We start from the raw sequence: 16,656 nt of genomic DNA on the forward strand, positions 1-16,656 counted from the left end.
AGTGGTTACAGACTCAATACCTCACCACCCCCAGTGGCGGCCAGAGCCTCCCAATGTCAGTCAAGTTGATGCCAGATGCCGCAAAGCCCATGCTCAGGTCAGTCAGCGGAGGAGGGCCAGAGCGCCCCAGCTCACTAGAGGAGATGCCGTGCTGCTAAAGCATTGAATCACCAGTGGAAAATTCAGACTGCCCTATGAAACAGATCGATAGACAGTCGTCAATGTCAAGGGAACCAGGGTCATTGCCACCCGAGGGAGAGAAACAGTGACCCGCAATGTGTCTCACTTCAAAAGGTACCAATCTGCGGGGGCCGCATGTTTCCCCACGAGGCGTGAGGAGAGCCCCTGCTCCACGACCAGGGAAAGCACTGAGTCCGGTGGGCTGAGGGACTTATCCCTCCCTGCAGTAAGTCGGGTGTCCCCTGACCAGGCATCAACTCAGCAAGACGAAGCAGCAGATGAGAGGCAGGAGAGCAGTGGCTGCAACCATGAGCTCCAGCCCGCCGACACCTCACCTGATGCCGATGTCAGTGAAACCCAGAGCCTGGGTTTATCACAACACCAATTGAGGCGAAATCCAGTGCCATCCTGCCGACTTAGAGACTACTTCACGTAAGACTGTTCATATATATATATGTGCTTGCTGACTACAATGTGTAGTTGTAATTGACCAATGTAGAGCGGAACCAAAGCGAGATCTGTTGATGGTTGTTTTAATGTTTGTTGGGGAGGAATGTAGTGTTTTAGCCTGTGGCGTAACACGTCAGCACCACGTGACCTCAGAATAATAAAAGAGGTCTACGCTTGCACGTACGGCAGTTGGCGACGGCAAGGTAACCAGTATAAAAGCACTCCCGTGTCCGTGTCTCATTTGTGGGCCCTTACTATTATTCCCCTAGTGTGCGCCCCCAATTGTGTCCCCCAGCCCTATTCTCGGGGCTGCCCAAGAACACAGCAAGTGACTCACTACCCTGCTAAGAATTTCCAACCAAAGGTATACAGTGTTGTTCTGAAAGTAGCCTGCGGTTGCTGCACTTCATCCATCTGCATTGAGGAAGCAGTGGAATGAGGGCAGAGGTGAATGGAACATGAGAGTAAGGACAAGCTAAGAGAAGAAAAGAAAGGAAAAAGAAGGGGGTAGAGAACCGTGAAGGGAGTGAGAAAGCATGTGAGGACTGCAGAGTCCTGAGTGGGCGGTGGCTGGCTCTGCACACCACCATGTAGGTTTGTATCGGGCACAGCTTGAAGGACTGGACGCTCTTTTGAAGAAGGTTAAGCAAAGAATTTGCGTATCATCCACCAACACATTATCAGTTAAATGATTTATGCTGTTTTGCTACATTGCTACTTGTTTTCTACTTTAGCACACTGACTTTGGAGGAGCTAAAAGCTCTTTGGCTAGATCTAAAAGAGTGAAGATCGTCTACTATGAACCACCGCACTAGAGCACTTCTGGATGTAAGCAATCGGGTACATTCTAACGTTACGTATAGGTTTATTTCAGATAAAAAGCTGGTAAGTGTAAGTTAGACCTATTGACTGCCAAATGTGACATTACTTATTATTACCCTTATAAAACGTTAGTTTACCTCCGTTGGTAGTGCAAGGTTGTTCAAACTTTCACTGTATCCAATAGCAGTAAAAAGCTTTTTCTTTTCTTCAGGAGTCATAATGTCATCTATATCTACAGAAAGAAAGGGCTTGTTTAAAACGTTATGTGATGACAATATTTAACTCTAGCGAGTACTATAAAGTATAAGCATTTTCTACGTAGATCAGCTTGCTTCATATCTGGAAGCAGAAGTCACAACATGTTTCTATATTTTTTTAATTCGCAAATGGCACATTTAATATGGGAAAGTTCCTTATCACCGTTTCCTACCTTGTATAGAAATGTTCTTTCTTGGAGAGGCCATTTTTCCAATTTTCCTTTGACACAAACACGCTTTTTACGTCCATGTATTTTTGCAGTTAGATGCTGTGCCATGTTGAGGGCCATTACTGATCCAAGAGTATAGACAATTTACGTAGTTCTAACTCAAAAAGCCATTCCAAAGGGACAAACAGTGCAAGACTCACAACAGATAATCAAAACTGCCAATACAACGGCAAACATGGACAGTGTAGTTTTAGATTAAAACAAATTCCATCATTTCTCTGTGGACGGAAAGTGGAAGGAGATATACATAATGCCATGAAGGAGAGAGCAAGTTACTTGCCCTTGGTAGCCTTTCTGATGGATATGAGGGCTCCTGCAAAATCTTTACTCGAACCTCTCCAAAAGCTTTAGACTGGGTTTGGACATTTGTTCTAGCCTATTCCACTTCATCAGTGTGAGAAGTCGCTGATCCTATTCAACAGCTATGTCTCTTTACTCCACCAGAAATAACGGGGAACATCCTTTATAACGGGGAACATCCTTTACAACGCGGATGTTACCCCGCAGTACTGTTACGATGCGTCCTTTACAACGCAAGTCGTAACCACGACTTGCGCTGGAGGGCGCTCTAAGATAAGGAATTGTAGATTTACTATTCCAACACCTTCCCTACTGTACGTAGGCTGGTGTTGGAATAGTAAATTAAACTATTCCTAAATCCGCACCTCTACAGCGCAAGTCATGGAAAACGACTTGCGTTGTAAAAGACGCGTTGTAACAGTACGCGTGGTAATACCATGCGTTGTACCGTCGTACATCCGAAATAACTGGTCAACCGACAAACAAGGTACCACAGATGCCAGTGGCATCAGTTTCATCTATTGCCCATGCCTCAATAGATAAAAGGATGAAAGAAGATAAAATAAAAGAAATTGCATGCTGAATCATCATTTATCCTTAAATGGAGAGGCGAAAGGGCATCAGAAATCTCTATGGGGGAGGGGAAAGGGTTTGGGGCAGTCATGACCTTGAGAACGAACTTTTCAGGAAGTAACCTGTTTTTCTAGGATATTGTCTCCCATGGATACATTACTTTAAATATGGTGCTACTTTACCAGTGCATAAGTCAATAAGCAGTCAACTTAAAATGGATTGCACTGAAATGGAAATATAGAAGGTATATTAAAATTGGAGGTTGGGCCAATGAAATTACGGATATAACCACAATCATCTCTACAGTAACAAATGGAATGTTTTATTCCCAGGACATATGGGTACGTTTTTTTTTTTTTTTAAATTAGATTTCTACATACAAAATATATCTGAAAACTGAAGGGAGAACTATATTGAAAGGCAAGTACCAGAAAAAGGTGACTACTAAGAGCACTAGGGGTGAAGATGTGTAGACGGCTTTGTATACTGTCCCTTTTGTGCATGCTCCCATCGCCTAGATCAAATAATTAAACTTGATAGTGTTGTCATGGCTCTTTTTCCAAGTTTCATGGATTTATGGGAGTGTAAACCCGAGACCTTAGTATTAGGATCCAGGGGCAGAGTGATGCCCAGAGCCTGACCAACCACAGTGCCTCATACCTTGGATTAGACGTGGGCAAGGAAAGCGGGCTTGGTAGCACTTCAACCCATTCCACAGGTAGTTTTACAAGCTAGATTTTACAGCTAGTAAAATAAGGTTTGGCGTTCCTTCAGCCGGGAAACCCAGGTGCAGGAACACTGAACCACCCATTATTGAGCACAGCAGCATTATGCATGGATATTCCAGTCTGCTCAATTTATATTTGTGGCAATAGTAGTGTGCAAACTTGTATTACAAGAGCAAGGTCTTGCACAGATTCAGATTAATGGCTTCTCTGCAGTCCAGATTTCAATGCTTTTCCTATGTTCATGCTGCGCCTTGCTCCTAGCTTTCCTGTGCAAACTGACTCACCTTCTCGGGAGTGCCAATCAGTCCTACAATGGATGTGATTATTTCAAAACCAGTTATCTTGAATATCATTTTTCCTACAAATGTGAGACTGGATGGAAGTTGAGGATAGTTTTCCTAAAAATAACTTAGTGTTACAAAATCACAACTTTAAAAAGTAAACTTCGATTTGAACCATGGATGTTAATCGTGCAGTTTTAAAAAATTGCAGTAATTTAGAAAGAAAAAATAATTGCAAATTCTTAAAAACATAACCACTCGTTTTCATATTTCTTGCAAGAGATTCAACTATGATCAGGACCTACCTTCTGATGTGGTAGTTTCTTCTTCTTCTTCTTCCTTCTTTTTAGGTTCTTTCTTTCCCCAGAAAGCACCTAACCATCCGCCTCCGCGTTTTTCTCCACGCTGCGAAGATTTTTTTCCAAGAGGCTTTTGTCCTGATCTCACCATCTAGAACACAAACAGATGTCTAACTGTATATAGTTGCATAAATGTAAACGTTACAGTTTCATGACTATGCACATTGGAACAGACTTTTAAAAAAACTGCAGTAAATCTACTCACCTTTAGTATCCTAAGAATGGGTGCAGATTTACTACTTTTGGAAAGTAAAGCTGACCCCAGGCACAGGTTTCCAGACGAACTACTTTGAATGGCATGTTAAATGTTACTGGGCTTCCATTTCACCCATCAGGGCTTGTATAAAGTGTATATCCCTGATATAATTTTTCTTTCTATAGTGGAAACATTTGTCTCTGTGAAGAAAACAATTGCAGGACCCCCTGTTCCAAGTCTGGAGGTGGCCCGTTCCTCTTTCCATCCTGAAGGGGAGTTACTCCAGCTTACTCAGAAAAATCCACAATAGAAATAACATTTAGGCCGCCATGAATCGTCCATGAATTTCTGATAGGCAGTGGACTGGAACAATTTTCAGAGTGGGGTGCTGCTATCTATGTTGTCACAGGGATTGTAAAAATCCAAGCATCACACAAAGAACAAGTGTAGCAAATTAGAAGCCCCTATTCAGCAGGAGAATGGAAAGACTGTGGCAAGTGTCCAGCAGTGCATTTTGGAGCATACTATTGAAAATATATTACTAAAGCACGGTATGGTAGTGCAGTCACTTACAGACAGTGCATTTTCTATTGAAATGGCCCCTGAATGTTCACAGACACCATTTTACTGATACAAACCACATAACACACAAATGATAGTATGTGGAAAAAGGGTTTTAGTGAATGTATCATTTGACCATCAACAAGTAAGGTATCTTTATTTGTTTTGATCCTATTAAAAGTTTTGTTTCCATGCCACACTTCTGCTATCCTTGCTGCGGATACATTTTTGAAATATGTGTACGGATCATTTATAAAGATTTAAATTTTGTTGTGCGTTAGGAAAAAATGCCAACCGGTAGTCTTTACTTTCATAGGAAAAAATGGCATACTATATAGCCTTTACTTTCACTTTTTAAAATAAGTCGGTAAATCAATCTGTAGAAAATGTTGCTGAAAACAATGAGGACTAGGAGGTGTAGGAGTCAAAGTCATCCATACTACGCATTATTTGATTAAGAGTGTTTAGTCTGGAGAAAGGAAAGGGCAGAGTAATTAAGTATCTACGAAGAAAAACAGACAAAGATGCTGTGTGGAGTAACGTGAAAAGGACAATGTAGCAGCACCATGTCTACTGAGATATGGTGCTGCTGTTCTCTCCTCTCGCGCTGGCATACCTTAGATTACTTTGTACCAATGCACACACCCTTGCATCATAGTGCAAATTTTTATGAGGGATGTTAAGCATAGGTTTTTCTACTGAAATCGAACCCTTCCAGCACACAGTTTTATGCTTTGACAAAGTTGGAACGTTTTGGAGAAACTAAATCTTATCTCCAACTTTATGACTGTTTTGGGGGGTGTCATTTTTGATGCAACTCCCTTTCAGACAAAGTTAGTAGATAGGAAATTGCATCAAAATAGATGCATGGGAATGTCCAAGTATCACCCGTGGGATGCCTCCTTGAAGTAAAGTAGTGCATGGTACTACTTTGTGTTACTTTAGGGCTGCTGTCCAACACAATTCAGGATTTATGCTGGAAAATAAGCCCCAGGCAATGTTTTGCTCCAGGTTTGCATCACTTTTATGAAGCAAACTAGGCACAAAGTGTTAGTAAATCTGCCAAAAAAAGTCAGGATTTGAAACATAACACAATGATTGGGGTTTCATTCTAATAAAACTGTATTGCTATCCTAAAAAACCCTATTTGGCAACCAGAGAATAATAAAAAAAAAATGATAGAAAAACCAATAAGGTTCTAAACCTATAACTTTCAAATTGCATTCAGTGGTTTGATGCAAGTACATAACTCAATGAGCAATTTTAGGATTTTAACTTAGGAACTCCAAGCGCCAAAAGGATCTCTGTGACAAATGCAGTAACTCACTGAGTTATCCACATACAATATTAATTTAAGATCTGCATGTCACGTGTTTTGCCGCAAGAACATTAATCCTCCATACTACTTTATCATGACTCAAAATTGTGACTAGACAAATCACAGATCTCTCCATCAAGTGCATTAACCAGCAATTATCATGCTGTTGTAATTATCACCTACAAATACCACAGCTACAAAGATCTTAGCAGGCTGATCTTTTCTCACCTCAGCCTGTCATGTAAAGGGTACCCTCTTGACCTTGGTGTGACCGCATCGGTCACACCACCTTGAAGCCAGTACTGGGCCACCCATTGTTCATGACAGACCCTAGACATGATCTACACTTTGTTCAAATACGTACTTTTGCAAGCTGTGGGACTCCTGCTATTGACTGACCATGGAGCTATTTTATCTCTCCAACGTCCTCCATTCGAATAGCAATTAAACTATTACATCTTCACCATTTCCAAGGTGGAAATAATAACCAGTCCCAACTTTACAGCTCTCCTGCATGATTGTCCACCATCTATTTTGGATGATCCTTGTAATGTTTCTCCCAGATTCCAACAATGCTGTGGGACAGGGTTGGCCCCTGCAAGGAACCTAGGGATATTCCTCTACCCCGAATGTTTGTGTTTCTGACAATATATGGTCCAGTTCTTATTTCGAAAAGAGAACTACTGGTTAGTCCTGGGTAGAACACATAAAGAGAGCACATAAATAGGTTGTGGCTGCATACTCTGTGTCATCAGCAAACTAATATTTGATAAAATGTAGAAAAAAAATGATAGAAGGGAACTTGTCTGGATATTGTCTGGATCTGCCCTTTGGTGGTGCCAATATGGGCGGGGGCTGGTGTGGTGCCTATATAGGCAGCGCGAACATCATTTCAGGTACGGACAACACCAACAGAGCTGAAGGATGCCACCTACTGGCTTACAGAGGGATTACTCAAAAGAGTTAATTAGCCAGTCTGACGCATGGCGAATATTCTAAGGTAAGGCTTCAGCTTCTAGAAAAAATCATAAGATCAGCATACAATAATGTGTATGTAAAATGTGAATCATTTTAACAAATGTTCTTTCATACAGCGAGTATTTCAATATTGTCTATTCTAATCTAAATTCACACATTACCTTATTAACATTTCCTAATTTTAACAATATTTAATAAATATTTAATTACATTTTGTTATCATTTTTCATCATGACACTATATATCAAACCCTAATACTTAGAGGCATTATTTAAATTATCGCTAAACATGTATACTATACTATATGTTTCAATATTTCCAACATTAACATTTCATTCGAAACATAACGTACAGTACAGATTTATTGAGCTTCACTAATCTTTTACTTGTCAATGCATACCTCGTGCATTTTTAAAGAGTCCATTTCGAAGAGGAAATACATTTGTAGTTCTAGATCAATTAGAGCAACATTGTTATATTGACAGTACATTCTCCAACAACCTACAATGCAACCATGAAATTTCACAGTGATATAATTTGGGGGAAATTGGATTTCTTTAGATAGTTCTCTATAATAGATGACTTTACTTTCAAATGCTTCTTCAAGCACCTTATGAACGTTTTCGGCACAGATTGAAACATCAATCACCACAGTAGTACCAGCTTTGTTGAACGCTACATCATGTTTTCCTGAATCATCTAGACTATTCTTTAAATGAGTTTCCGTGTATGTAAGCCAACCAAATTGTTTGCTCTATCAATACGTAGCTTCAGAACCTTGGTGGTCTTTTAATTCCTATGTCCTTAATTTTAGGGCATGAACCTGATAAAGGCACAATTGTTTCACATACATTTTTGCAATATGTACAAGTAGTGAATGATCGATCTCTTCCTCTGGATATTGTTTTAGTGTGCATGAAAGTTGCTTTCAGCATAAGTTCAGCCTTTAGGTTTATGTGCTTCGTAATCCAAAAAGTTGAGGTTGGATAATTTTCAAAGTATTTTATAGTACCTCCTGGTACAGAAATATTTTTCCTGGATGACCGGAGTCTGGGTCAGTGTTTCGTAAGTAGCAGAGCAGCTATCTCCCTATGCTCTACTGAAAGTCATCCTCTGAGTCAAGCATTTGCCTCCATCCGTGGGCACTCACAGCCCCCCTGTGGCCTCTCTGTCCCAGGTCAGTGGGAGGGACGGTGAGCCGGCACATGGGATGCCACCTACACCACGTGATACCATCCTGAGCAGCTGGGTACAGAGATGAGGGCACAAACCTTCATAGATTAGCAGGATGATCAGATGCCCAGAAAATACACCAGCAGAGTCGACTGGAGGCAAGTGCCGGTGGAGGAGCCTCCTGAATACTGGTCTTAGATTGCATGGCCTCTCTTTGGCTGCTGTAGGCCTAGGTTGGGGCACTCTGGTTGCGAGGTTGGCCAAGGCCATCGGTTAAATGAGTTTGCAGACTAGAAGAGCAGCTGGTGACTGTCCGACCAGATGACTGGATGAGTTTTGTAAGTTCCCACTTCATGGAAGCTTAATAGTCTAGGGAAAGTGGCTTCCCAGGGACGCCCAAGGAGAGAGGGGTTGGGTTACTACCTAGAGTATGGTGGCTGAAAACTGTGGCGGACTCTTGTGTCCCTCCACAGCGTAAAGCAGAGACGGGACTGCAGTGAGGGCCATGCTACTGAGCAGATCCTAGGGCAGGGTGGCATCTGACCAGGGAGGAGTCTGAGGCTTCTACAGGCTGAATGGCTCTTGGAATGTCTGTAAGAGGTGGGCAAAGCCATGGCTTTTTTCTGGAAGGCACAGTCCCTACAGCCTAGAGCTCCAGGCACCAGGGAGGGCCACCTTCCCTAACCGGGGCAGGGTGGAATCAAACATGGAAGAATCTGTGGCTCCTGTGGGCTAAACAACTCCTGTAAACTCCCGTAAGTGAAGGGCAAAGCCATAGCTTTCTACTTGGAGGGCCGGTCCCTGCAGGTCATGGCTCCAGGCACTAGGCAGGGCCAACTTCCTTACCTGGGAAGGGAAGGCGGTGGCTTGGGGAGGAAGGAGTCTAGGGCTCCGGCAGACTGAACAACTCTTGCAATCCCCTTTGAGAGCCAATCCCCTGAGAGAGCCAATCCCCTGCGAAAGCCAAGTGAAGCCATTATGTTTGCTTTGGAGACACGGTCCCTGCAGGCCAGGGTGCCAGTGAGCAGGTAGAGTGGGTGGGGGCCGGTTTTGGGCCCCTGGGGTCCGTTTTTGTTACAGGGCCGTTTTTGCAGCATAGCTGCAAAATCGGCCCTGTACCAAAATCGGCAGAAAACCGGGCCAGGCAAAGAGCTCGGCGGCACCTCCAACTCCCCCCTCCCCCCCAGTGGGGAGGGGGGCCGGCCGAGCACTTAGCTAGGGCTGTCTGTGGTTCCCAGTCCGGCCCTGCAGGACAGGGTGATGCCCAACTCTCAAGAGTTTGCCAGGTTTCAAGATGTCCACAAGTTAGCTCCTCGGCTTTATGTTGGCAAAAACATCACCAGTAATGTTTTATTCTCATGGTCAATCCAGCCAATAGACAAGTAAGGTGTGTCAACGCAGTGAATCATGTCACCAGCCAAGCAGGCCTAATTTTAATTAAACCCAGGCCTAATATTTTGTTAAAATCAAAAGGTCTTGGCTAAACGCAGATGTAAAAACAACATTTCAAAAGGCACCATTTCCAAGTCAGAAAGAGTAACCATTGTGAGACACACATTTCAAACAGTAAGAAGCCGGGGTGGAGTTATATTTATGACTTGGGGTTGGCTCATCTTCCTCTAATAAGTATGAAACCAATGTATAAACTTAACGAAGATAATCATATGTCACTTAGGGAGAACCGCAACAGGGCATGCCTGACAGCAAGTTATTTCCAAACAGTTTTACAAGTTTCATAATTTCCGTTGCATGGCATGATAAGTGAAATAAGATGAATGAAACATAGTCCTACATAAACCATTCATTGGAATGATCTACTTGTAATCATAACAACACACACACATTCTAAGAAGTACATTTCTCAACCTGAAAGATGAATGTCAAAAACAAGAGTTACCTCAACTTGAGCTTGCTGTCTTGCCAGAACAATGTTGAAAACATCAAGATTTTTTTCTGCAAGCTGCAAAATAAGGGATGGAGCACCTCAGATCAGCATAATCATTAAAACGCTTACATCCTAAAGAAACAAGTACATTTGATGGCAAAAACAAAGACCTTAACAAAATGGCATTTAGTGTCTGGTAGTAATGGCCATATCATTCCTTAATCATGAGCAGATTCATTATTTCTTTGCATAACCTCTTATGTCACTCTAGATTTCATGTAGTCTATGTAGTGGCCGATCACTTTCGTAACAAGTGGTGAGGCGGGGGAGGTGTGTTAGGAGTAGGTCATAGGGGTAAATAATTTAAAAAGAGCACCAGTCTGTCGCCATCTCTGGGTTCACCTCTGGTCCCTGCCACTGCTCAGGATCCCAGACGTCAATCAAGACGCTGCTCTCACAGTGGCAATACAGCATGAGAGCAGCACTGTGATTGGTTTGAGCAGGCTTGTTTAATGCCCGCTCAGGTCCTAGGAGCCTGTGCCTTACTCCACCCAGCTGGACAACACTGCTCGGGGGGAAAGAGATCAAAGTGTGCATGGCAGTTTGGCCGACCTTAGACAGCCAAACAAACCGTCATGTTCACTTACAGTGTGCACTACTCCTCCCACTGCTCTCGTCAAGGCTCGCCACGCTTAGACTTGGCTGCTTTTAGCAGAAAGAAAAATAATATGATAATAAAATATTTTTGTTATGGGGGCGCAGGGGGGGCTGATGCTCCTCCTCCACAACAGAGGAGTCACCGCAGATTTTTATGAGCACTGTATTTTGCAGTATTGTAGCAGAGATAAGTAAAGTGAGCTACTGTTGTAAAAAGGGCATCAAAAACAAAGATGGATGGAATGTTGGAATTAATCTCAGCCAATGGCAACTGCTCAGGGAAGCACCCAAATTCAACCACCATGCTAACTCGGATTCGACCCAACTATATGTAAATCATTTTTGACCCTGTTCCAATGGGAACAGTGCAGGCTAAACTGCCAGGCCAGATCCCCTCCGAACTGAAACATAAGCAACCTAGGCATCAGACAGGTAGAGCATGGCTATAGTGGCACAGTAAGCACGGCACCCATGTCTGGGCATACCCATCAAACTTATGGCATCAAAAACAAAATGATGGATGGAATGATTGAATAAATACCAACCACTGGCAATCTCTCAGGGCTGTATCCCAATCCATCTTATTTTGACTACCATACTACCTCAGTTTGAACCCAGCTCTATGCAAAGCATTCTTGACACTGTTCCAGTGGGAATAGCCCAGTCTGAATTGACAGTCCAGGTCCTCCCTAAACCGCAACACAAGCAACCCAGGACCAGTGTTTCCTTTATTAGGGTTCATTATCCAGGTATAGCTTGGTTCTAGTGGCACAGTAAACACAGGTTCTTCATCGGGCATACCGTCACACTTAGGGTAGCACAAACAAAGTGATGAATGGAATGCTTGAATTTATCTCACACACTCGCAATGGCTCAGCCTGTATCCAAATCCAAAATTTTTCGCTTGCCTTGCCACCTCCGATTGGATCCAGCTATCTGCAAATCATTCTTGTTCCCGCTACAATGGGAGCAGTTCAGCCTGAACTGTAAAATGAGTAAATGTATAGAGTTTGCCCTCTCTGCACCTTTTTCAAAATACCTCATATCAATTCTTCCAAAATGAGGAAAATAAAAGTACAGAAAGAGTGTCTTATTTGAATCAGCCTCCTTCAGCTACGTGCTTTCATATATTTTTTCCTGGTCTGCCTTTGTTTGGATGGGCAATCTATCAAGACCATGGACTTTTGGAATGGCTACATTATCACATTTGTGGTCCCATACATTTTTGGTGATGGGGCTATTGTTAGACTGCAGATGCAATATTTAGCTTCAGATTTAGTGTGTGTTCTTTGATGGTCTTACTTTGCTGGGAGGATGACATTTTTATTGCTAATTTATGTATTTTTCATTAAGGAAAGGGTGTCTTAGACTCTCGTTAACAATTGATATTCACTATTTGTCTAAGCACGTCCATCTTTGCTGTCACAGCAACATGTTGGATTTACAGTCTGTCTTTGTTCACAAAGAAAGGACGTATGCACATATAATAGCCTTTCTTAAATAAACAATGAATCTACTAGCCCTGCCTATCTTGTAGCAGTAAATTACAAAAAATAAAGAAATGACCTGCCAGAGAACTGCAGCTGCCAGGTCCTCCAAAAAATAATAGTAAATAAATAAATAAAAAAGGAGTGAGAAATGTTAAGGGAGGTGGACAAGCAACAGGAGAGTAGGCGAGGGTGGAGTGGTAAATTCAGCACAGAGGAGCAGCAGCGAAGAGAATAAAAGGAGTTAGGTATATAAAAATAACAAATACAAAGAAGAGAAAACCTAGTAGGATGGAGAGAGGCCAGTGTAGTGGTCCAGATGCCGCGGGGAGACCACCCCTCAACCTGCTGACCCGTAAGGGCATACACACAATGTAGCTCTCTCTGGCCAGGCATGGCCAGAGAGTATATATAAACGGGCAGAGGTCACTCATGACTTTCGGCCCAATAGCTGCAACTGTTGTCAGTGTGAGTTATCGCGAGGCTTGCAATACAAGGGCCTGCTTCTGCGCGCTGCTGCGACCTACGCAGCGACCAACGTTACACTGGCGACGAGGGTAGCCGTCCTGAGATCCACCCGGGCCCGATCTGCTTTGGTGCCCTTGCTCCCAGCCCGTCGGCCCGGTGGAGCAAAGGCGTACACGTGAAGCGCAGCCCAGGCGCGACATGGGGAAGCCCAGAAAGTGTACCCGAGGTCGTGAAGCTGAACGGAGCTGCTTCGCCGGCACCATCAGCCCATCTGCCTGACACCCAAAGCTCTCGTCTGGTCACCAAAGATAACAAGGTACTGAACTGCCCCATGCCGACCTGCTCTTCGCACCCTTCCGCGTGCTTCCCCAGTTCCGCTGGTGGTCCTGGCACAGTCAGGGTTCGAGCCCGCATTAGGCTGCGAGGTGCGCGCATGTGCGAAGACGTCCTGCTGGGCCCACACATGTGCAGCCTGAGTCAAGCGGCGCGCTCTCTTCCTCCCAGCCGAGCTGCAATGCCTGCCCTGCACTACTAGTTCCTATGGCAGCAAGTGATCCGGCCACCCCAGGCCATTGCTACTCACCTGAAGCATCACTAAGCATTGGCATACCCAATTCCAAGGGGACACTGAAACTCCAGCCACATAACAATAAAGCATTGGCAAATTCAAGGAAGAAAAAAAAAAGGACAAGGTGCAACACTTCTGCATACCGGACTGCATAGCGCAAGGGGCTGCCTCTGGGAGCATAATTCAAGAGCAAAGCAATACATTTGCACGAAAAGAGCACCGGTCCCACCGCCTGCCACACAACCTCAGCAGCAAGTGCCATCTTTTCGCCCTATGGTAAAAGCATACTCCTGTACCGCCTGATAAACACAACACACCCAACCATGAGTTATCCAGCAGGTCAAACTGCACCCCAACACCAGCCACCCACCCTGCCAGCTGGGCCAGCAGTTGTTCAGCAGACGGTACAACACTCACAAATCAGCGCGCTACCCCCATTTAGTGAGCTCATTGACCCAGCCACTGCCTCCCCCAGATGGACTGTCTGGAATAGCAGGCTAGATAACTATTTCACAGCGACGCGTGAAACTGATGGCGTGGTGAAGAGGTCGCTGCTGCTCTACTTTGCAGGGGAAGATATTTGCAAGCTGTATCCTCACCTACTTGACACGGTTCACCCAATGATTACAATGCGGCAGTGACAACGCTAAACGTCCATTTCGACCCTCAACTTGAACCCCGATTATGAAAGGTTTAAGTTACGCCAAGCACGTCAGAGGGACAGGGAATCAATGGATGCATTTAATGAGTGCCTATGGAATCTGGCAAGCGAATGTACAGCAGACGACCAGAACAAAGTAGTAAGGGCCCAGCTAATACAGGGGTGTGGAAACAAGAACCTCCGGACCCTTATCCTGCGACAACCCGGCATCTCCCTTGAGGACATATTCATAATGGCGCAGTCACATGACCTGTTGGATGCCATCACGCAACAAGCAGAAAAACCATTGCCAGTGAAAACCGAAAGAGCGGATGTCGTGTGTGCGCCAAACAGAGGTGCCCGTGGAAGATGGCAGAGTGCGCAAGGGTCACGCTGCGGATACTGCGCGAGAAGGGAACACCCCCATGACGAATGCCCTGCACAAGGTCGCACACGCTCAAAATGCAGCACCCCAACCACTTTTCAGTAGCCTGAAGAGGAGGGCCATGAAGTCGAGGTACCCGAGGAAGAAGACCACCATCCAAATCAGTAAAACACCTTTCGCTGGAGGACCACGAAAACCCCAGGACACTCAGAACAGCAGTCCGGCCAAGACAGTACCTGGAAGACTCATCAACTGATTAAGAAGGCAAGTGCTATCTCATATCATTCGCCAACAACCTCAAGCGGAAGAGGCGCCCTCAACCTACGTGCGCCCTTGAGATCGCTGGATCACAGGTCACCAGCCTGATTGACACAGGCGCGTCTGTCAACGTGATGGGGTAACAACAATACAAACGCCTGAAACCAAGGCCTGCGTTAGTCCCATCGCATGTAAGAATCCTCACCTACGGAAGTCACACTCCATTACCCCCCAAAGGTAAAATGGTCAAACAGGTGAAGTAAGAGAACCATGAGGTCACCACGACATTTCACATAGTCGACTGGGAAGCCAACAACCTAGTAGGAAGCCACACGGCCGAGGACCTTGGCCTGGTCACTTTCCCCAATGCAGTCAAGACCGTACAAACTGAAGATGTCCTAGACATGTTTCCACAACTGGTGAGAGGGCTTGGATGTGTGAAGAGGCCCCTGATAAAGGTACACATTGATAAAGCAGTTAAACCTGTCACCCTACGACACCGCCGGATACCCTTTGACCTCAGACCACTAGTCGAACAAGAACTCTGAGTTCAAACAACAAGGAGTTATCGAAAAGGTTACCAGCCCCACCCCGTGGGTCTCACCCATGGTAATAGTAGAGAAGCCTAAGCAGCCAGGCAAAATCCCACTGTGCATAGACATGAGCCTGTCCAAGCAAACAATCAGACGTGAGAGACACCTAACGCTGACAGTTGACAATATCCTGGCCGATTTGAACGGATCCTGCTGGTTCTCCAAACTGGACCTCAATGCAGGATATCATCAGCTGAGGCTAGCAGAGATGAGTCGATAATCACAACATTTTTGACGCACAAGGCCTACGTCGATACAAAAGGCTAAATTTCGGAATTTCATCGGCAGCGGAGATATTTAAGAACACTGTCAGTGAAGTACTATCAGGACTCGATTGTACTCAATGTCAGCGATGACATATTGATACACTGCGCCACCAGAGAAGAACACCACTGCCACCTCAAAGCGACTCTCCAGCGCCTCGCAGAAGAAGGAATCACTCTCCATCGTGAAAAGTGCTTTTTATTCCAAAAATGTAGAGAATTCTATGGATACGTGTTCAGCCAGGACGGGGTCAGGGTAGACCCGTGCAAATCACATTCCACACAACAAGCGCCTGCACCCAGGACAGCATCGGAAGTCTGCAGTTTTCTTGATATGGCCACCTACTGCGGGCGGTTCATACCCAGCCTGGCCACACTGGCCGAACCCCTACGAGCTTTAACTAAGAAAGATGCTTGCCGGTCCCCGTGGAGACACCATCTCCGCAGCGAGTAGCTGGACCCTGGAACCCTATGACACTGCCAGTACCCAAGCTCGCCAAACAATAACCAACGAATAAGCCACTGGGAAAAGGAGAGCAAACACCCGAGTCATAATTCCAGGGAGCTCTGTTCTGGTACGAATCCGATGTGGCGGAGGAAAGTTCCATACAACATATGAACCTGGTCAATGGACAGTGGTGGCAACCAACGGCACGGCCGTTATGGCCAAACGAGGTGAGCAGACAATAACCCAGAACGTATCCTGGTTCAAAAGGGTAACAAACAATGACTCAGAAGAAGTGATGTCCGGGCCTATTAACCGATCAGGAGTAACAGTAGAAGATAACCATCTCTGCCACGAGCAGGGCACGGCAGTGGGCGGTCCACCCTCTCCCATGGCCGCTGATGCTGAAACAAGCCCCATTGGCGACCCGGCACCACCGAGAGAGGCTCTGGCGAGTCAACGAAGTCAACAGTCAAGATACAGCCTAAGACCTAACCCCCGGCCAAGCCAAAAACTTACAGACTTTATGTGTTAAGTTTATTCTGCTGTTTTGAACACTAACTTGGGAAGGGATGTAGCGGTCTAGATGCTGCAGGGAGAC

The 16,656-nt window shown here is 44.9% G+C and overlaps 1 protein-coding gene across 2 annotated transcripts in view; it reads right to left on the bottom strand.

Moving 5' to 3' along the window:
• VPS13C (vacuolar protein sorting 13 homolog C) overlaps window positions 1–16,656 on the bottom strand; it is a 2,773,485-nt gene that overhangs the window by 2,325,248 nt on the left and 431,581 nt on the right. For both annotated transcript variants that reach the window (XM_078680824.1, XM_078680823.1), the window contains exons 14-16: window positions 10,304–10,366; window positions 4,127–4,271; window positions 1,590–1,684 (exon numbers count right to left, since the gene is read on the bottom strand). In XM_078680824.1, the coding sequence (XP_078536950.1) occupies window positions 1,590–1,684; window positions 4,127–4,271; window positions 10,304–10,366 (303 nt within the window). The remainder of the gene's footprint in view (window positions 1–1,589; window positions 1,685–4,126; window positions 4,272–10,303; window positions 10,367–16,656) is intronic.

Source organism: Lissotriton helveticus, chromosome 3_1, assembly GCF_964261635.1.
Source record: "Lissotriton helveticus chromosome 3_1, aLisHel1.1, whole genome shotgun sequence".
Classification (NCBI taxonomy): Eukaryota; Metazoa; Chordata; class Amphibia; order Caudata; family Salamandridae; genus Lissotriton; species Lissotriton helveticus.